General features: G+C 37.9%; 1 protein-coding gene and 1 long non-coding RNA gene across 5 annotated transcripts in view; one reads left to right on the forward strand and one right to left on the reverse strand.

Annotated features, from left to right (window-relative positions):
- LOC108398414 (uncharacterized) overlaps positions 1–18,188 on the reverse strand; it is a 29,273-nt gene extending 11,085 nt beyond the window's left edge. Inside the window, exons 1-2 of the long non-coding RNA XR_001853411.3 lie at positions 18,049–18,188; positions 14,746–14,812 (exon numbers count right to left, since the gene is read on the reverse strand). This is a non-coding gene — a long non-coding RNA (uncharacterized lncRNA). The remainder of the gene's footprint in view (positions 1–14,745; positions 14,813–18,048) is intronic.
- Positions 18,189–18,219: 31 nt separating this feature from the next.
- The window catches only part of CCDC14 (coiled-coil domain containing 14), a 39,670-nt gene continuing 34,574 nt past the window's right edge, over positions 18,220–23,315 (forward strand). For 3 of the 4 annotated variants that reach the window (XM_017662398.3, XM_037013104.2, XM_073231529.1), the window contains exon 1: positions 18,220–18,345. In XM_017662398.3, the coding sequence (XP_017517887.3) occupies positions 18,316–18,345 (30 nt within the window). In that variant the 5' untranslated portion in view covers positions 18,220–18,315. The remainder of the gene's footprint in view (positions 18,346–23,315) is intronic. The other variant, XM_073231530.1, reaches the window with a different exon arrangement.

Below are 23,315 nucleotides of genomic sequence, written 5' to 3' on the forward strand. Positions count from 1 at the left end.
AACATTCAGGAAGCAATAAAATCAGGATTTTATAAAGAAAAAGAAGTGGGCTCTTTCTTTCCTAAATTAAGCTATTTGGATTAAAGTGAAGGATGCAAATACATTTAAAGCTTCAGTGGAAAATGCAAAGATTACGGCTCAGTTTCATTTTCTTTGTGCTCCATGCCTTCTCTCTCCTTGATGCTATTCAATCAGGCACCTTATACCCCTAGTTAAGCAACTTCCTAGACCACCGGGGCCCTGCAACAGGAGGAGCTGAACACTCAAGTGTGGAAAGCTGGTTTTAAAGTAGGTAAGAACAGGATTCTTGGCTGGAATCCTTGGAAAGACTCCTGAATGCCTCTGAAAACACTGTGTATATAAATATTTCCAAAACGTGCATATTAGCATTTTTCCAATGAAAAAAATACAAAGCTTTTGGCAAGTTCTTAAAATTGTATATGACCATAAAAATTTAAGAACCCTTGGATTTTGATTGAAACATGAGTGTATATGTATGTTAAAATTCATCAAGCTGTACACTAAGATTTGTGCATTTTATTGTGTGTACCTCAATATAAAAAATTATTTTAAAAAGAAAAAGAAAAAGAATGACTTTGGGTTAGAAATAATTTCATAGGGCATAAAATGGCTTGCGGAAAAGCAACAAGGCAGCCTCATACCCTTCCCAGGATTTATTATCTAATCCACAGCTTCTTACTTTTTAAATCTTGTATCCTAGCTATAAATCTTAACTGTGTTTTTAGTTTATATTTTCATATACTTTGCAACTTCAGTTGTTTCCTATGAATTGGAACACGAGTGAACATGAACAGAGATTTTTCACACTTTGGAGGTGAACCAATTGGAAAAGCCATTGGTCCAATGCGCTAAACTATAAAACACTGCCTAGACCAAGCAGAGTCATTAATCATGATACCAGAGGGATCCAAACTTCCTGGCTGAGTCCTGTACAATCCTGAGTCTCAGAGTACTCAAGTCAGCTTCAGTGTACCATAGCAGTCCAAACGCTGGTTGGTTCATTTATTTACTCAACAATTTAAAAATCCCTACTATGTTAAAGTCATTGTGCTCAGTACTGAGGATGCTACACTGAATAAAATAACGGTCTTGCTTTCATAGAGATTAAATTCTACTTGGGAAGACAGACATTAAATAACTAATCACACAAGTGAAAAGTGGGGTTATGCCATCACAGTATAGGGGCCCACAATTTGGTTTGCAGAAGTGGGATAGAGAGATTAAGGAAAGACTTTCTTGAGTAAGTAACTCAAAAGCAAAGTCAGAAACCTACGGCTTCAGACACCACACATGGCTCAGAAATGTGTATCTTGTAGCCCATCTCTCTTCACCAAGCTCCAGGCTCAAACATCCAGTAGCCTACTTAATATCATCTCTTGGATGACTCCAAAGCACTCCTAATAAACATGCCCAGAAACTAGTTCCTAGTTCACATTTTTTCCATAGTAAAATTAGGTGAAAATGAGTTCATAAATTTCCCTCCTAAATATGGATTGCTCCCATTAGCCATCTAGATACAAAACCAAGAAACTAAGACCAATGGAAAAACTCCCCCTACTCTTACTTCCCATTCCACCAAGTCTTGTCTATTTTACTTCCTATGCCTTTCTCATATCAGTCCTCTCATCTTCTCTCATCTCACCCTATACTCTTCCTCTGAACAATATGGTAGCTTTCTGTCTTACCATGGTAGAAAACAGAAGACACTCTTAACTGAGATTTTACAGATAATTTTTAGGAGGCGGGAGCCAAGATGGCGGCGTGAGTAGAGGAGCAGAAATCTCCTCCCAAAACCACATATATCTATGAAAATATAACAAAGACAACTCTTCCTACAATAGAGACCAGAGGACACAGGACAACATCCAGACCACATCCACACCTGTGAGAACCCAGCGCGCCTCGCGAAGGGGGTAAGATACAAGCCCCGGCCTGGCGGGACCCGAGCGCCCCTCCCCCCAGCTCCCAGCAGGAAGAGAGAGATCCAAGCGGGAGGGAGAAGGAGCCCAGGACTGCTGAACACCCAGCCCCAGCCATCCGGACCAGAGCGGAGACACAGTGCATGCGCGGGGCCCTGGATACTAGGGAAACAGGGTGGCAGGACTGGTGAGCGGCTGCCTGAGGCTGACGCTGGAGAACAAAGAAACGGGAACGGCCATTTTTTTTTTTTTTTTTTGGCGAGTGCTTTTTGGAAGAATTAAAGGGACAGGGAACCCAATACTAGGGAAACAAGGCAGCAAGACCAGTGAGCAGGTGCCTGAGACCGGCGACTGAGGACAAAGAAAATCGTGTGTTTTTCTTTTTTTTTTTTAATTATTTATTTACTCTTTTGTTGTTGTTGTTGCTGCTGTTGTTTTGGTTTGGAGAGTGCTTTTTGGAAGTCTTAAAGGGGCAGGGCAGGACACTTAGTCCAGAGGCAGGGAATCTGGGGATCTCTGGGCACTCCAACCCCCTGGGCATCAGGGAGCACGGAGGCGCCTTATGGAGATAAATAGCCTCCCAGCCGCTCCCCCTCCAATGGGGCTCCACCATTTTGGAGCAGCAGCCTGAGCAAGGCCACGCCCATGGCAACAGCGGAGATAAACTCCATAGCAGCCGGGCAGGAAGCAGAAGCCCTGTCTGCGCACAGCTGCCCAGCACAAGACACTAGAGGTCGCTATTCTCCCAGGAGAGGCAGCCCACAAACCAACAAGAAGGAAAGCTCCTCCAGCTCTGCAAACTATCTCTATCACCATGAAAAGGCAAAACTACAGGCAAAGATCACAGAGTCAACATCTGAGAAGGAGACAGACCTAACCATTCTTCCTGAAAAAGAATTTAAAATAAAAATCATGAACATGCTGATGGAGATGCAGAGAAAAATGCAAGAGCAATGGGATGAAGTCCAGAGGGAGATCACAGATGTCAGGAAGGAGATCACAGAAGTGAAACAAACCCTGGAAGCATTTATAAGCAGAATGGATACGATGCAAGAGGCCATTGAAGGAATAGAAACCAGAGAACAGGAACGTATAGAAGCTGACATAGAGAGAGATAAAAGGATCTCCAGGAACAAAACAATACTAAGAGAACTATGTGACCAATCCAAAAGGAACAATATCTGTATTATAGGGGTACCAGAAGAAGAAGAGAGAGGAAAAGGGATAGAAAGTGTCCTTGAAGAAATAATTGCTGAAAACTTCCCCAAACTGGGGGAGGAAATAATCAAACAGACCACGGAAATACACAGAACCCCAAACAGAAAGGATCCAAGGAGGACAACACCAAGACACATGATAATTAAAATGGCAAGGATCAAGGACAAGGAAAGAGTTTTAAAGGCAGCTAGACAGAAAAAGGTCACCTATAAAGGAATCAGGCTATCATCAGATTTCTTGACAGAAACCCTACAGGCCAGAAGAGAATTGCATAATATATTTAATACAATGAAACAGAAGGGCCTAGAACCAAAGATACTGTATCCAGCACGACTATCATTTAAATATGATGGCGGGATTAAACAATTCCCAGACAAGCAAAAGCTGAGGGAATTTGCTTCCCACAAACCACCTCTACAGGGTATCCTACAGGGACTGCTCTAGATGGGAGCACTCCTAAAAAGAGTGCAGAACAAAACACACAACATATGAAGAATGGAGGAGGAGGAATAAGAAGGGAGAGAAGAAAAGAATCTCCAGACAGTGTATATAACAGCTCAATAAGGGAGCTAAGTTAGGCAGTGAGATACTAAAGAGGCTAACCTTGAACCTTTGGTAACCACGAATTTAAAGCCTGCAATGGCAATAAGTACATATCTCTCAATAGTCACCCTAAATGTAAATGGACTTAATGCACCAATCAAAAGACACAGAGTAATAGAATGGATAAAAAAGCAAGACCCATCTATATGCTGCTTACAAGAAACTCACCTCAAACCCAAAAACATGCACAGACTAAAAGTCAAGGGATGGAAAAACATATTTCAGGCAAACAATAGAGAGAAGAAAGCAGGGGTTGCAGTACTAATAACAGACAAAATAGACTTCAAAACAAAGAAAGTACTAGAGATAAAGAAGGACACTACATAATGATAAAGGGCTCTGTCCAACAAGAGGATATAACCATTCTAAATATATATGCACCCAACACAGGAGCACCAGCATATGTGAAACAAATACTAACAGAACTAAAGAGGGAAATGACTGTAGTGCATTCATTTTAGGAGACTTCAACACACCACTCACCCCAAAGGATAGGTCCACCGGGCAGAAAATAAGTACGGACACAGAGGCACTGAACAACACACTAGAACAGGTGGACCTAATAGACATCTATAGAACTCTACATCCAAAAGCAACAGGATATACATTCTTCTCAAGTGCACATGGAACATTCTCCAGAATAGACCACATACTAGCCCACAAAAAGAGCCTCAGTAAATTCCAAAATATTGAAATTCTACCAACCAATTTTTCAGACCACAAAGGTATAAAACTAGAAATAAATTCTACAAAAAAAACAAAAAGGCTCACAAACACATGGAGGCTTAACAACATGCTTCTAAATAACAAAAGGATCAATGAACAAACCAAAATAGAGATCAAGGAATATATAGAAACAAATGACAACAACAACACAAAGCCCCAACTTCTGTGGGACGCAGCAAAAGCAGTTTTAAGAGGAAAGTATATAGCAATCCAGGCACACTTGAAGAAGCAAGAACAATCACAAATGAATAATCTAACATCACAATTATCAAAACTGGAAAAAGAAGAACAAATGAGGCCTAAAGTCAGCAGAAGGAGGGACATAATAAAGATCAGAGAAGAAATAAACAAAATAGAGAAGAATAAAACAATAGCAAAAATCAATGAAACCAAGAGCTGGTTCTTTGAGAAAACAAACGAAATAGATAAGCCTCTAGCCAAACTTATTAAGAGAAAAAGAGAATCAACACAAATCAACAGAATCAGAAATGAGAATGGAAAAATCACGACAGACTCCACAGAAATACAAAGAATTATTAAAGACTACTATGAAAACCTATATGCCAACAAGCTGGAAAACCTAGAAAAATGGACAACTTCCTAGAAAAATACAACCTTCCAAGACTGACCAAGGAAGAAACACAAAAGTTAAACAAACCAATTACAAGCAAAGAAATTGAAACGGCAATCAAAAAACTACCAAGAACAAAACCCCGGGGCCAAATGGATTTACCTTGGAATTTTATCAGACACACAGAGAAGACATAATACCCATTCTCCTTAAAGTTTTCCAAAAAATAGAAGAGGAGGGAATACTCCCAAACTCATTCTATGAAGCCAACATCACCCTAATACCAAAACCAGGCAAAGACTCCACCAAAAAAGAAAATTACAGACCAATATCCCTGATGAATGTAGATGCAAAAATACTCAATAAAATATTAGCAAACAGAATTCAACAGCATATCAAAAGGATCATACACCATGACCAAGTGGGATTCATCCCAGGGATGCAAGGATGGTACAACATTCGCAAATCCATCAACATCATCCACCACATCAACAAAAAGAAAGACAAAAACCACATGATCATCTCCATAGATGCTGAAAAAGAATTTGACAAAATTCAACATCCATTCATGATAAAAACTCTCAGCAAAATGGGAATAGAGGGCAAGTACCTCAACATAATAAAGGCCATATATGATAAACCCACAGCCAACATAATACTGAACAGCGAGAAGCTGAAAGCTTTTCCTCTGAGATCGGGAACTAGACAGGGATGCCCACTCTCCCCACTGTCATTTAACATAGTACTAGAGGTCCTAGCCATGGCAATCAGACAAAACAAAGAAATACAAGGAATCCGGATTGGTAAAGAAGAAGTTAAACTGTCACTATTTGCAGATGACATGATATTGTACATAAAAAACCCTAAAGACTCCACTCCAAAACTACTAGAACTGATATCGGAATACAGCAAAGTTGCCGGATACAAAATTAAGACACAGAAATCTGTAGTTTTCCTATACACTAACAATGAACCAATAGAAAGAGAAATCAGGAAAACAATTCCATTCACCATTGCATCAAAAAGAATAAAATACCTAGGAATAAACCTAACCAAAGAAGTGAAAGACCTATACCCTGAAAACTACAAGTCACTCTTAAGAGAAATTAAAGGGGACACTAACAAATGGAAACTCATCCCATGCTCATGGCTAGGAAGAATTAATATCATCAAAATGGCCATCCTGCCCAAAGCAATATACTGATTTGATGCAATCCCTATCAAATTACCAGCAATATTCTTCAATGAACTGGAACAAATAATTCAAAAATTCATATGGAAACACCAAAGACCCTGAATAGCCAAAGCAATCCTGAGAAAGAAGAATAAAGTGGGGGGGATCTCACACCCCGACTTCAAGCTCTACTACAAAGCCATAGTAATCAAGACAATTTGGTACTGGCACAAGAACAGAGCCACAGACCAGTGGAACAGATTAGAGACTCCAGACATTAACCCAAACATATATGGTCAATGAATATTTGATAAAGGAGCCATGGACATACAATGGCAAAATGACAGTCTCTTCAACAGATGGTGCTGGCAAAACTGGACAACCACATGTAGGAGAATGAAACTGGGCCACTGTCTAACCCCATACACAAAAGTAAATTCAAAATGGATCAAAGACCTGAATGTAAGTCATGAAACCATAAAACTCTTAGAAAAAAACATAGGCAAAAACCTCTTAGACATAAACATGAGTGACCTCTTCTTGAACATATCTCTCCGGGCTAGGAAAACAACAGCAAAAATGAACAAGTGGGACTATATTAAGCTGAAAAGCTTCTGTACAGCAAAAGACACCATCAATAGAACAAAAAGGAACCCTACAGTATGGGAGAATATATTTGAAAATGACAGATCCGATAAAGGCTTGACATCCAAAATATATAAAGAGCTCACACGCCTCAACAAACAAAAAACAAATAATCCAATTAAAAAATGGGCAGAGGAACTGAACAGACAGTTCTCCAAAAAAGAAATATAGATGGCCAACAGACACATGAAAAGATGCTCCACATCGCTAATTATCAGAGAAATGCAAATTAAAACCACAATGAGATATCACCTCACACCAGTAAGGACTGCCACCATCCAAAAGACAAACAACAACAAATGTTGGCGAGGCTGTGGAGAAAGGGGAACCCTCCTACACTGCTGGTGGGAATGTAAATTAGTTCAACCATTGTGGAAAGCCGTATGGAGGTTCATCAAAATGCTCAAAACAGACCTACCATTTGACCCAGGAATTCCACTCCTAGGAATTTACCCTAAGAACACAGCAATCAAGTTTGAGAAAGACAGATGCACCCCTATGTTTATCGCTGCACTATTTACAATAGCCAAGAATTGGAAGCAACCTAAATGTCCATCGGTAGATGAATGGATAAAGAAGATGTGGTACATATACACAATGGAATACTACTCAGCCATAAGAAGAGGGCAAATCCTACCATTTGCAGCAACATGGATGGAGCTGGAGGGTATTATGCTCAGTGAAATAAGCCAAGGGGAGAAAGAGAAATACCAAATGATTTCACTCATCTGTGGAGTATAAGAACAAAGGAAAAACTGAAGGAACAAAACAGCAGCAGAATTACAGAACCCAAAAATGGACTAACAGGTACCAAAGGGAAAGGGACTGGGGAGGATGGGTGGGTAGGGAGGGATAAGGGGGGGAAGAGGAAAGGGAGTATTAAGATTAGCATGCATGGGGGGGAGGGAGAAAGGGGAGGGCTGTACAACACAAAGAAGACAAGTAGTGATTCTACAACATTTTGCTATGCTGATGGACAGTGACTGTAAAGTGGTTTATAGGGGGGACCTGGTATAGGGGAGAGCCTAGTAAACATAATATTATCCATGTAAGTGTAGATTAAAGAAAAAAAAGAAAGAAAATGGGTATTACTCCTTGATAGGATAAAACTAACTGTAAATCAACGATTAATGCATGCTTTAAATATCCTTAATTTTGATCACTTAAAGGGTGCAAGATGATCCGCTATGGAGATACACTTTTCTGATAATATTCCTTTCTTAAAAAAAAAAAAGCAGTTCCTATGTGGTGACCTCCAATGAGTTCTACACAATAGTATAAAGGGCATATCAAAGTGTGGGCAAAGGGTCTGTTTGTGTTTATACAGAGGATCAAAGCCTAATTTGGCTGCCCAGAAAATGAACTAAGATACGATATGAAGAAGAACTTCCAACATCAGCACTCTCTGGAAGAGTCATACCAGAAGATGATCATCAAAAAACCTCAACAAAGATCCAGGCAATGCTGCAGTTGTAGCTGCATCCATCCCACTGGTTCCTGGACTTGCCATTGGAATGAAGAAGGAGATATCTAAGCTGGCCTGTGCTTTCAGTAAAACAACAAATTTGACTGGATCTATACTGTTGGAACTCAACCAAGAATTAGGAGAAGTGCAAGTTGTAGCACTCCAAAATCTTACAACTACAGACTATCTACTGTTAAAAGAACATATGGGATGTGAACAGTTCCCAGGAATAGGTTGTTTTAATTTGTCTGATTTCTCTCAGACTGTTCAAGTACAGTTGGACAATATCCATCATATCATAGACAAATTTTCACAAATGCCTAGGGTGCCTAACTGGTTTTCTTGGCTTCACTGGAGATGGCTGGTAATTATAGATCTGCTTTGGTTATGTAACTGTATTCCTATTATTTTAATGTGTGTGCGCAATTTAATTAGTAGCTTAAAACCTATACATGCTTAAGTTACTCTACAAGAAGATATGTCAAAGAAAGAATCAATCCTCCCATGTTTTCTTCCATCTGCTACCTCTATAGCTTTTCTTCTTCCTTTCTAATTACAACCCTTAAATAGAATTCGTGCCTCATATAGAATTTACTGAGTATCATAATTCCTCCAAGTGGTAAAGATACCTCAAGACAAATGCTGGGCATAGAAGCCACAGGGCATAAATCTGCGAAGAAGTAAAAAACTAACCTTTTCAAGCAATATGGCTTCTCTCTCACTTACCAACTTTACATCTCCCTGTATGGTCCCGGAAGATGACTGGTTAGCCAGAGACAGGTAAGATTCCTCAAGGGAGGAACAACCTAAGACAGGCACAGTCGCAGGGGGGCCATCAGGTGAGAAATTGGGGATCAACAGTGGTGAGGGTTAGAACCTCACCCCCCCTGTTTTGAGAGAAATCTTCTGCATCTGTGGATGTTTTAATGCCCTTGTCTAGCTTGGATTAACACATAGTCTACAGGCACACACCTGATCATCTACATTTGCTCTCTTACAACACTAAACTATGTTTTCTACCTTTATCTTGCATCTACTACCACTTCAGCATTTTATTAAAAATAATAATAATAATAATAAAGGGAGAAATGTGGGATCCACATATAAATCAAGTATAAAAATCAAACGAATATTCATATTTGACCTGATTATAGTTCATAATGCATGATCAAAACCGAAAGTTTCTGTGATGACTGCCCTTGTACTGTTCACCATGTAAGAACTTATTCACTTCCTAAGAATTTGTTCACCATGTAAGAACTTGTTCATTATGCTTCAGAAGATTGGAGACTGACGAGAATTAGGCTTGGGGTGGATTAATGATTGTGCATTGAGCATTGACTCCCCTATACAGAATTTTATTGTTGTTAACAACTATTTGATCAATAAATATGAGAGATAACCTCTCAAAAAAAAATCATGGTTTCTAACAGTTATGAATTCTAATATATATAGTTATACTTGTAAAAATAAAGGAAAAAATTGCATTGAGGAAAATTTAAAAAAAGATAATTTTTAAAATGTTTACAGAGATGTGAACAAGGAAACCAATAAAGAGTGTTGATGAACCCAAGGATTAGCAGGCCATTATCATCTTTAAGTCTGAATGGACAAGGGGAGGAAATGTTTTATTGGACCCTGGACAGAAATGGAGGCCCCGGGGTTCCTCTGAGCTAATGATACTAAGAGGGAGGAATACCCCATCTCTTTCTTTTTCCCCATCTTCTGCCGGGTGATTCCTATTGACTAAACAAAACCCAAAGCTGAAAGCAAGTCTGAGTGATGCCAACCTTAAGTGTTAGTCCCTGGAGCATGAAGGAGAGCAGAGAATGTATTGAGGGTGAGGTAAGGTGTACCTACATCCACGCTTCACTTTTCCAATGTCTTTACTAGGGATTGGCAAACTTTTTCTATAAAAGGAATAATGGTAAATGTTTTAGGCTTTGCAGGACTTAGGGTCTCTGTCAGCTACTCAATTCTGAAATTATAACAGAAAAACAGCCATAGATAGTACATAAATAATGAGTCTAACTATGTCCTAATAAAACTTTATTTATGACACTGAAATATGTAACTTTCACATGCCATAAAATATTATTCTTTTGATATTTTAAAACCTTTAAAGTGTAAAAACTGCTCATAGCAATAGAAAAAAAAAGCAGCAGGATAGATTTGGCCAGAAACCGTAGATTATGGACTCCTGCTCTACACTGAAGCCAATGATGTTTGTGAAATACCAGTCCCTTACTTCTCACCTTAAACTTTTACACATCCCCTTTGCCCTTAAGATAATAACCCAAATCCTTAATGTTATCTATGAGAACTGTAGTCTGATCCCTACATATATTTCCACCCCCACTGTTAATACAGGAACCACAAGGGCCTCTCTAGATCTTTCTTACTCATCATCATGCTTTCTCCACATGTTTAGAATATTGTTATCTCTCCTCTTTATCTAGTTCATTCTTCATATCTCAGCTCACTGTAGCATCACTTACAATAGCCAAACAAACAAAAAGAGAGGATTCTTGGAATATGGTAGAATAGGAAACACCAGAAATTTGTCTCCTTATCTAGACAATAATTGCACTGGCAAAATCTGTCTGATGTAATTATTTTGGAAATCTGGAGTTTATTGAAGACTTGCAACTTCCAAGGGAAGGTAAATTACAGTTAATTTCAGTCAATTTCAGCTCTTAGCACAGTAGCAGTAACAGTCCTCCACTCCCAATATCAGGCAGCCATACATAGTTTCTGGGAGCAGCTTGCACACAGCCTGGGGAAGCTAAGGTGAGCAAAAATGTCCCTGTCCTTTGAATATTGGGAATCTGAAATTCTGGATATAAGAAGTATGATAACTGAAATGAAAAACTCATGAGAGAGATTGAAAGACATATCTGAGCAAGCAGGAGAAAGAATCAAATTGAAAGACAATACAGTGTAAACTATTGAATCTAAGAAACAGTAAAAAGAGTGAAGTAAACAGAGACTAAGGGACCAGTGGGACACTGTCTAGTGGTGAAACTGACTAAAGCAAAACTGACAAACCTGAAGGCAGGGATAAACAAATACGTAATAATAGTTGGAGATTTCAATAATGCTCTCTTCTCAGTAATGGATACAACAACCAGACAGAAGGTAAGTAAGGAAACAGAGGACTTAAACATGATAAACACCATAAATCTAATACATATCCAGAACACTCTACCCAACACAACAGAATACAAATTCTTCTCAAATGCACATAGGACATTTTCCATAGACCATATGTTAAGTCAAAAATCAGGTCTCAATAGATTTTAAAAGATAAATTATTACCAAAGTATCTTCTGCAATGTCAATAGGGTGAAATTAGAAATTAATAACAAAATAAAAATGAAAAATCAATCACACACACACACAAGTTTGTGGAAATTAAGCAACACACTCTTAAACAACTAATGTATCAAAGAAGTCACAAGGGAAATTAGAAAATACTGAGAGATGAATGAAAAAAGCAGAATTTACCAAAGCTTATGGGTTGTAGCAATAGAGCTAAGGGGAAATTTATAGCTATAAATGCTTTCATTAAAAATAAAAGAGATCACAAATCAACAAGCTAAATTTTTAATTTAAGGAACTAAAAAAGAAGCAAACTCCAATATTTAGCAGAAGGAAAAAAAATATAGCAGAGATAAAAAATAGAAAAACAGTAGAGAAATTCAATAAAACCAGCAGTTGATTCTCTGAAAGATCAACTAAATGGACAAACCTTTAGCTAGATGGACTATGAAAAAAAAGAGAAAAGACTGAAATTACTAAAATTGGAAATTAAAGTGGGATGTTACTACTGATTCTACAGAAAAGTACTAAAGAGAATACTATAAATAAATTGGATAACCTACATTAGGAAAAATTCCTGGAAATCAAAACTTACCTAGACTAAACCATGAACAAAAAATTTGAATAGGCCTATGCAATATAATGAGTCATAAGAAATACATATTTGGTCATTCAGATAACTAAATATATATTTTCCAGGTATATTTGGTATTCATCCATGGTTCCTGAAAATACTTCAGAGTTTTAAAGGTGAAATGGGTGTCCTGTCATGTTAATGAGAGACTTCTGAACCCCACCCAAGGGTAGAGGTTGAATCAGTCAGTGGCCAGTGATTTAGTCAATCATGACTATGCAATGAAGCCCTCACAAAAACCCAGGAGAGGAGCATATTGCCCTATTGGAACCTGCTTCTCTGTTGAAGACAGCTTCCACTCTTGGGGAACCAGAATGTTCCACATGTCACCAAGCCAGGCCCCAAGCTCCACAAAGATAGAAACTCCTTTATTTGGGACCTTGCTCTATGTAGCTCTTCATCTGGCTGCTAACTTGTATCCTTTAAAGTATCCTTCATTAAAATGGTAAAGGTGTATTCGTGAGTTCTGAGCCACTCTAGAAAATTAGTCAAACCTAAGGGGGAGGTCATGGGAACCTTCTATCTGTAGCCAGTTGGTCAGAAGCACAGGTAACTTCCCAGGCCTTGTGTCTGGCATTTGGAGTGGGAGGTGGGTGGAGGGAAGTCTTGTAAGATGGAGCACTTAACCTGGGGAATCTGGTGCTGTCGCCAGGCAGGTAGCCTCAGAACTGAGTTGAGTTCTCAGACACTCTGCTGGTGTTCAAGAATTACTTGGTGTTGGGCATGGAAAGACCCCTCTCCCACACACACATGCACTGGAATCAGATCTGGGAACCCAAAAGGAGCTGTACTATTACTGCTGTGTATACTATTATTGTTGTGTAGGAAAAAAAAATAGTAAGGAGATTGAATCAGTAATCCAAAAACTCCTGACTGAGAAAATGCCTGCACCTGACAGCTTCATTAGTGAATTCTACCAAACATTTAAATAACTAATATAGATCCTTCTTAAACTTTTCCAAAAAATCAAAGAGGAGGGAACCTTCCATAATGCACTCTTTAAGACCAGTATTATTACCCTGATATCAAAGCCAAAGACACTACAAGAAAACTACAAACCAATTTGCCTTATGAATATTGATATAAAAATCCTCAATAAAATACCAGGAAACTGAATTCAGCAGTGTATTGAAAGGATTATATACCACAACAAAATATTTTTTATTTTATATAGTTTTTTCCTAAGATGGAGGGATAGTTCAATATAAAATGGTCAATGTAACACACTACATTTATAGAATGAAGGGGAAAAAAAACACATGTTCATCTCAATTGATGTAGAAAAAGCATTTGACAAAATTCAACACACTTCCATTATAAAAACACTCAACAAAATAAGTAGTTTCTTCTTCAGTATAATAAAAAAGAAGAAAAGTACTTCAACATAATAAAAGCCATCTAACAGAGGATATGAAAAGACAATTCTCCAAAGAAGAAATTCAGATGGCCAACAGGCACATGAAAAGATGCTCCACATCACTAATTATCAGGGAAATGCAAATTAAAACCACAATGAGATATAACCTCACATCAGTTAGGATGGTCAACATAGAAAAGACGAGGAACAACAAATGCTGGCAAGGAAACAGAGAAAGGGGAACCCTCCTGCACTGCTGGTGGGAATGTAAGCTAGTTCAACCATTGTGGAAAGCAATATGGAGGTTCCTCAAAAATTTAAAAATACACATACCATTTCACCTGGGAATTCCACCCCTAGGAATTTACCCAAAGAAAACAAGTTCTCAGATACAAAAAGAAATATGCACCCCTATGTTTATTGCAGCACTATTTATAATAGCCAAGATATGGAAGCAACCTAAGTGTCCATCAGTAGATGAATGGATAAAGAAGAGGTGGTACATATACACAATGGAATACTATTCAGCCATAAGAAAGAAACAAATCCTCCCATGCAACAACATGGATGGAGCTAAAGGGTATTATTCTCAGTGAAATAAGTCAGGTGGAGAAAGATAAATGCCAAATGATTTCCCTCATTTGTGAAGTATAACAACAAAACAAAACAGAAGGAACAAAACAGCAGTAGACTCACAGACTCCAAGAAGGGGCTAGCAGTTACCAAAGTGGAGGGTTGGGGGAGGGCAGGTAGGGAGGGATAAGGGGATTGAGGGATATTATGATTAGTACACATGGTGTGGGGGGATCATGGGGAAGACAGTGTAGCACAGAGAAGACAAGTAGTGACTGTGGCATCTTACTACACTGATGGACAGTGACTGCAATGGGGTATGGGGGGGGCGACTCGATAATATGGATGAATGTAGCAACCAAATTGTTTTTCATGTGAAACCTTCGTAAGAGGTATATCAATGATACCTTAATTTTAAAAATCTTTAAATAAATAAATAAATAAATAAAAATAAAAGCCATCTACAAAAACCCCACAGTGAACATCGTTACTTAATGGTGAAAGACTGAAAGTTTTACCTCTAAGATCAGGAACAAGACAAGGATACCCATTTTAGCCCTTCCATTCAACATGATCCTGGAAGTTCTAGCCAGAGAAATAAACAAGAAAAAGAAATAGAAGTCATTCACATTAGAAAGGAAGAAGTTAAATTATCTTTGTTCACAGAGTATATGACCTTATATGTGGAAAATGCTAAACATTTCACCAAAAGAACTGTTAGAACTACTAAATGAATTCAACAAAGTAACAGGATACAAAGTCAACACACATAAATTGGCTGCATTTCTATACAACTAACAATGAACAATCTGAAAGGAAATTAAGAAAACCACATTTAAGAAAATCTTAATTTTAAGAAAATTAAGATTTCATTTATAACAGCATCAAAAAGAATAAAATACTTAGCAATTAGCTTAACTAAGGAGGTGAAAGACTTGGACAATGAAAACTTCCTTCAAAACAATGATGAAATAAAGAAAACATAAATGAAAGCAAACACACCCCATATTCATGGATTGAAATACTTAACATTGTTAAGATGTCAGTATTACCCAATGCAATTTACAGTTCGATTGTTATCACAATCCAGTGACAGTTTTTGCAAAAATAGAAAAACTCATGCTGAAATTCATATGGGATCTCAAGAGACCTTGAATAACCAAAATAATCTTAAAAGAACAAAGCTGAAGGATTCACACTTCTTGATTTCAAACTTATATAGTGACTGTAATAAAAATAGCAAACATATAGACCAATGGAATAGATAGCCCAGAAATAAACCTTCACATATATGGTCAAATTATTTTTTATAAGAGTGCTAAGACCATTTCGATGGTTAAAGGACAGTCTTTACAATAAATGATGATGGGAAAATTGGATATCCACATGCAAAACAATGAAGTTTCACCATTACCTTGCAGCATAATAAAAAATTAACAAAAAATGAATCAAAGTCTTAAATGTAAAAATCTTAAAAGAAAACATAGGGCAAAAGCTTCAAGACAGTGGATTTCCCAATGATTTCTTGGCTATGACCCCAAAGATACAGGCAACAAAAGAAAAAATAGACAAGTTGGAAACTTCATAAAAAAAAAATTTTTGTACATCAAGAGAAAATATCAACAGAGTAAAAGACCACTCACTGAAAGGGAGAAAATGTTTGCAAATCATGTACCTAATAAGAGATTAATATTCAGAATATATAGAGAACTCCTAGAACTCAAAAACAAAAATACAACCAACCAATTAAAAAATGGGCAAAAGACTTGAAGAGACATTTCTCCAAAGATATATGAATGATCAGTAAGCACATGAAAAGATGCCACCATCATTAATCACTAGGGGAATGCAAATGAAAATTACAAAGAAATGCCACCTCACACTCATTAGGATGGCTGCTATCAAAAAACCAGAAAAATAATCGCTGGTGAGGATGTGGAGACAATGGAACCCTTGTGCACACTGTTGGTGGGAATGGTACAGCCCTTGTGGAAGAGAGTATGGTGGTTTTTAACAAATATAAAAGTAGATTTACCACAAGATCAAGGAATTCTAGGTATTTGCCCAAGAGAATTGAAAGCAAAGATATTGGTACACCCATGTTCATATCAGCAATATTCACATTGCTAAAATGTGGAAACAAACCCAGGTGTCCATTAACAGAAAAATGATAAAATATGGTATATACATACCATGGAGTATTATTTAGCCTTAAAAAGAATGGGAATTTTGACAGATGCTACAACATAGATGAACTTTAAAGAACAATGAAATAAGCCAGTCACAAAAGGACAAATACTGTCTTATTCCACTTACATGAGGAACTAAAGTAATCAAAAATCACAGAAACAAAAAGTAGAATGGTGGTTGCCAGGAGCTGGGAGAAAGGCAGAATAGGAAGTTACTGTTTTATGGGCTTACAGTTTCAGTTTTACAAGATGAAAAGAGTTCTGGAGACAGATTGTGGTGATGATGGTTGCACATTATGAATGTATTTATTATCACTGAAATGTATATTTAAAAGTGGTTATGATGGTGAATTTTGTTGTCTGTTTTACCACAATAAAAAATTTGGAAAAAAATGTAAAAATAAAAAACTACCTGAAGCTATTATCTTAAAAATTAAAAAAGAGGAAAACAAACATAAAAAGGTAGAGAGGAGCATAAAATTTTAAACAGTAGAGAAATGGAACAAGCATTAATTTTGTAATTGTAAAGAAAAACAATGCTGATGAGATATTAAGATAAAATATTCGTGTTACAGTAATATGTATCATATTGTCATGTTGTTGTAATGTATTCACACATATATACACAGTTGGAAAAGTCTAGAAGGGAATGCACTAAACTGTTAAGAGTAGTATTCCCTGGGTAGTGGGATTTTAGGTGATTTTGATTTCTTGTTTATCTACATTTTCTAAAATAAGCATGTATTACTTAAGAAAAATTAGTATATTTTAAAAAATCAAGTCAACTACGAAAAAAATCTTTAACCTCAGGTGAATATGTTAAACACTTATAGAAAGGGGAAGAAGAAAGGAGGGAGAGGCTTTCAGTGTAATCGAATTCAAAGCTAAGTTTATTAAATATCTAGTCTCCCAAAATCATTCAGTATGAGTGTGCAATACATTGGTGGACAGATTTAGTTTCTGGGTCTTTAATGATAATGGCGAGTTCCAAAAAGTAATTTTTTCCTATTTAAAAAAATTGGATCAATTGGGTTATCTACCTTCTCCCCAACTGGACTTAAAACATTAGTCCAAAACTCAATACCTTAAAACCAAAGACTAATTCCTATTAAAATTCGTGCAGCCCCAATGGTAGGAATACCGAGACATTCTTTATAAACAGTAATTACTTCGGCTGAAGAGCAAACAACTATGCATTGAAGTAAAACAAAAATCTAACGAGCATCATTCTGAGATTAAGAGCCACAGTGAATAATTTTGAAATCGCCCTCAGAATTAGGCAAAGATAACGAGACAGAGGATTGATTTTTATTGACTATGAAGAACAAAAATCATCCAAAATGGCACACAAAACACCGAACTAAAAATACAGGACCTAAAATAAACCCACGAGCCCAGCACAATTCCTTCTGACACCGATCCGCCCTCTACCCTAGTCCATTCCTAGGTTTCTGGCGCGTCCATGTCGCGACTTCCCCCAGCTGATTCAGGGCAGCGATCCGCCACCGGAAAGCACTGTCAACAGGACAGCGAACTTGGCTCTCCGAGGGGTTCAGAAACCCTGCTCTCGGAGACCCAGTGCCGCGGCTCCTCGCGGCGCCCTCCCCGCCAGGCACCGCCCCTCTCGCGTACCCTTGGGCACCCCTCCCGGGGAGCCAGTAGGTGGAGAGCTGGAGGCACGGAGGGGTCTGTTGCGCAAGCCCAGGAAGCCAGGCTGAGAGTAGGGAAGAGGCCTCCGCGGCGCGCTGGAGACTGTGAGGCGCGGCGTTCGGCGGGCTCCTTCCCGGAAGCGGAAGCTTGGGGGGCGGGCCGAGGGGGGCCCGGTCGTGCACGGCGGTTAATTCCTTTTATCGTGCGGTTTTGCTTCCCTGCGTCTGCGCTCCTCAGAGGCCGCGGGAGATGGTCAGGCCTGGATCTCGCCCGGGCCAGGTGAGGGCTGCGCACCTGAGGCGTTCGCTGTGGGGTGGAGAGGGACTGAGGAGATTCGCGGGCCGGGAAAAGTACAAAACGATTTGAAAAAAAGAACAAAGAAAATGCAGCGGCATTAAAACTGTTGTGAAAGGGGAGTTGGGACGCCTAATCTCAACTTCGGAACCCAGCAGCTCAGTGTATTCTGAGGTAGATGTATATTCTGATTTAATCGCTGTAGCCTTCCGGAGCCCTGGCTGCGGGGCTGGCCCGGGTTCGAGTGCAGCCTCCGCCGCTGGGTCGTGCGACCTAACTTCTCCAAGGTTCAGTACATTGTTGCATCGAATCCAACTTTTCGGCCCTTCCACCAAGTGCCGCTGTTATCTGATCTTCTGTCACAAACGCTGGTATTTTAATAATAGTTTAAAATGTCTCCCAATTAGTGACCCTGCTTTTAGCCTTATCCCTCCCAAATGCGTGCCCCTCATTGTAACTAAATGATTCTCTTTTCTGCTTAAATTCCGGCAATGGAACACTTATTTTTCAAGATAAAAATCTCAGTTCTTGGCCTGTTGGTACAGCCATTTTTTTTTGTCGGGGCTTTGCATTCCTTACCAGCCCCCGCGCCCATTCCAGTAATACCCAGCACTGTTCAGCCATTTGTTGTGCGGTGTCCTGGATGCATGATGCTCTTGTATGCTTCCCTGTCTGCACTTTCTGTCCTGCCTAAAATTCCCTTCTATCCCAGATATATCCACTTTCCATCCTGCCCTTCAGCTCAGAGGCCTCTTCTAGAAGCCTTGCCTACAACTCTAACATCGTTAATGTTTGGGTGCCCCTTGGCACCCCTTTGGTGCTCTGTACTAAACTTTATCAAACCACTTTTCAGGCTAGAGACATTGCTAATCTTTCTACCTCTCTTGCTGCACAATTTATAGCTTCAAGGTCAAGGACAGCACCTGGCATACAATAGGTTTTCAGAGAATGAATCAACTATTCCTCACACAGACTACTTAGAGTGACCTTACTCTCTAAGTATATCCACCTTTTTGGGGAATGTCTTTATTGATCAACTCACCTGTACATGCTTTCTTATTAATGTGAATCTTAAACTTTTTTCAAGACCTGGCTCAAGACTTCGTTTGTGAGTACTTACAGACCATTCTCACCCTTATAAGAGCTTTCTCTTGTATTGAATCAAGTTAGAATATGTGCATTCATCAAGGGAGGGAAACATGGCTTTTGTAATCACAGTCATCTACAGATTCGATTCTAATTCTGCCACTATTACTGTAGTGACAGTAAGCAAAGTACATTTTACTTCTCTTGGCATAAATGTGTAACAGTTTAGTCCCCTTAAAAACACTTGGTTTATCCATCTTAATGATAATAATAGCTAACATTTACATAGCACTTGCATGGCAAGTACTACTGAAGCACTTTTGTGTAGTACATAAAATTTTTCATTTAATCTTCACAATAGCTTAATGAGTAGACAGTCTTATCATCTCCCATTTTATAGATGAGGAAACTGAAGGATGAAGACTTCAAATAATTTCCCTGCTGTTACACAACCAGTTAGTGGAGATAGGACTCAGACCCACATATCTTGTGCCAGAGTCCATTCTTTTAAACATTATTCTGTGTTTAGTTAAATGGCTGACTTTGAACAGCCCACCTTTCTGAAATTTAGGTTCCTACTCACAGAAATAATACCAACTCTTTGGGTGAGGATTAAGTGGAAGTGAACGTCTTTATTTAGTACACTCTAAGTCATTCTGCAAATTAATTTTATCTTGCACTTCTTGGTAGGAGGTAAAACTTCCCACAAATGCTTAAATTCTCAAATAGCAAAGAAAAAAGCTTTATAATAATATCCAGTGGATATAAACATGAGATAAGGCAAATTGTCATACACTCTGATTAGGGGCACTCCTGTTGGACAGTGTTTTTGCAGTTTGTATCAAGGGCCTTTAAATGACTAATAGCCTTTCACTGAATAAAATAAGCTTTTAATCCTTAATATAAAAAGACTATTTTTCAGTATGTTAGAAAGGTGTATTTCAGGGGTTTTTTTCAATGGTGAAAAATACAAAGCAAATCAAGGGTGTGTTACGTTACCTCCTCTCAAGGAAATAGTGTATGACCATTAAAAAAGTTTGAAGATAAGTTAATATGGAAAAATACTTAAAAACACAAGATTCAAAATTGCAACTATCTAGTTATGACTAAGTAAATAATCCATTTTGAAAAGGTTGGAAGTCCCAGTAGCAAAGAGTACATCTAGTGTCTAGATCTTGGTTTCTTGTCCCACTTAAAGGAACCATGGCTTCTTGAAGAAATGGTAAATTCCAAGGCCATGGCAAAGAAATTGTAAGATAAGCCAAGATACATCAAAATAAAAATATCTGCACAGCGAAGGAAACAACAGACTGAAAAGGCAATTTATTAGAATGGGAAAAAATATTTGTAAGCTATATATCTGATAAAGGGTTAATATCCAAAACATATAAGGAAGTTTTCTGACTCTGGTAAAAAAATCAAACAACCTGATTAAAAAATGGGCAAAGGACTGAGTAGACATTTCTTCAAAGAAGACAGAAATGGCCAATAAGCACATGAAAAAATGTTCAACATTACTGTTCATCAGAGAAATACAAATCAAAACCACAAAGAGGTATCACCTCCCACCACTTAGGATGGCTAATTATCAAAAAAAGTGTTAGCAAGTATGTGGAAAAATTGGAACCCTTGTATAGTTTTGGTAGGAATGTAAAATGGTACAGTAATATGAAAACCAATATGAAGGTTCCACAAAAAATTAAAAGTACAATTAATATGATCTAGCAATTCTATTTCTGGGTGTTTAACCAAAAGAATTGAGAAATAGGATCTTGAAGAAACCAAAAGAATTGAGAAATAGGATCTTGAAGAAATATTACACTCTCATATTCATTGCAGCATTATTCACAATAGCCAAGATGTGCAAACAACCACATGTCCAGTAATGGATGAATGCATAAAGAAAATGTGCTATAAAACACAATGGAGTATTCAGACTTAAAAAAAAAGAAAGAAATCATACCATGTGGTACATGGATGAACCCTAAGAATATTACTAAGTGAAATAAGCCAGTCACAGAAGGACAGATATCTCGTCATTCCACTTATATAAGGGATCTAAAACTAACAGAAGCAGAGGGCAGAATGGTAGATGCCAGGGGCTAGAGGGAGAGTGAGATGAGTTGCTATTCAATGTGTATAAAGTTTCAGTTGTGCAAGATTAAGTTCTAGAGATCTGTACACCACCATACTTACAGTTCACAGTACTGTATTTTACACTTAAAAATTTGTTAAGAAGGTAGAGCCCATGTTAAGTGTCCTTACTACAATAGAGAAAAAAAACCGAGATGAGCCTAGAGCTCAGAAAGTAAAGAATAGCTAAAAAAATAATGAGGTGAAAATAACACAGAAGTCAGTTTGAAGAGACTCATACTGACAGAATCGGGGATCAGGGACAATTGGAGCTTTTAAATAAATAATGATGATAATGGATCATAACCCATTGAATAAAGTGGGATTCAGTGAGTCCACACTAACAATGAAAGAAAAGTGCTTATCTAAGAAGTTGAATGCCAACTAATGTAGAAGGAATGATGTTAGAAAAATCACCATTTGACAAATAAGGCAAGAATCATCAGTGGATGCTAAAACTAGTGGGTGAAAGTTTGATGAACAGGATATCTGTATAATCTCAAAGTATCTCCCCACAAAGTGAAAAACCTGGCAGATTCCATCTAAATAAAGTCCAAATTACTAGTAATGGGACAAACTGATACCATGTGCTTACTCATTGAGAGCACAACAACTCCCCTTTTGTGGTATTCTTGCCAAAAATGCACAACCTGAATCTAATCAGGAGGAAACATCAGACAAGTCTAAATGGCCAGTGGGACATTCTACAACAACTGGTTGCACTCTTTAAATTTGTCAAGGTTATAAAAGACAATGAGTGATAGACAACCGGAGGAACTGTTTCAGATTAGAGACTGAAGAGATAGGACAACTTAATGCAACATGATCCCAAATTGGACATGGGTCAGAATTTTTTTTCTATAAAGGACATTCAGATAATTGTACAATGTGAATAAGGCCTTGTAGATAAGGTTATCGTATAGTATGAATGTCAATTTTCTGATTTTGATCATTATACCATGGTTATGTGAGAGAGTGGCTTGTTTTAGGAAGTATTTAGGAGTGAATATTTAAATACAAAGGGGTACCATATCTGTAACTTATCCTAAAGTGATTCAGACAAAAAAATAATATTATGTATATATTCTGGAAGAGAACATGGCATATGTAATAAAATGTGAATAGTTGGGGAATCTGGGTGATGTATCTTTAGAAGTTCTTTGTAATATTATTTCAAAATAAAAAATAGAAAAAAAAGGAAGTGTGGCAATATGATAGTTACTGGAGCAGGGTGCTTTTTTCCTGGGTAATTTTATGATTTTCTGTATATGGCCACATGTATTTTTTGGAGAAATATCATATATAATCTTCCAATTAGGCCATACATTTATCTCAGATAGTATACTTTTTTAATTTTGAAAGAGAATAATTATGGTAGTTGTTTTGGACTTGGTCCAGGGCATAGCAGCACTACAGTTTGGTATTTATTAGGGTTCTAGACTGAACACCAACATATATATACTGAAGGGAAAGACTGAAGATGCTATGCAGGGTCCAGCAGAGCTACATTCCGTGGGATCCTATTTCCTGAGATACCGGTTCTCATTGCTGGCTTCAAGACTTCATATTCCAAGTGGAGAAGTCTAATTCTGTCAAGCCATTTTTTTAAAATGTATTTCAGCATTTTTAGGAAGAGGGACTATTCAAGCAAATAGTACAGTATTATATAATTCCAGAAAGTTTAATAGTTACTGCTCAAAGTTACCTTGGGATGAAATATGTAAACATGTTGAGAA

Source organism: Manis javanica, chromosome 3, assembly GCF_040802235.1.
Source record: "Manis javanica isolate MJ-LG chromosome 3, MJ_LKY, whole genome shotgun sequence".
NCBI lineage: Eukaryota > Metazoa > Chordata > Mammalia > Pholidota > Manidae > Manis > Manis javanica.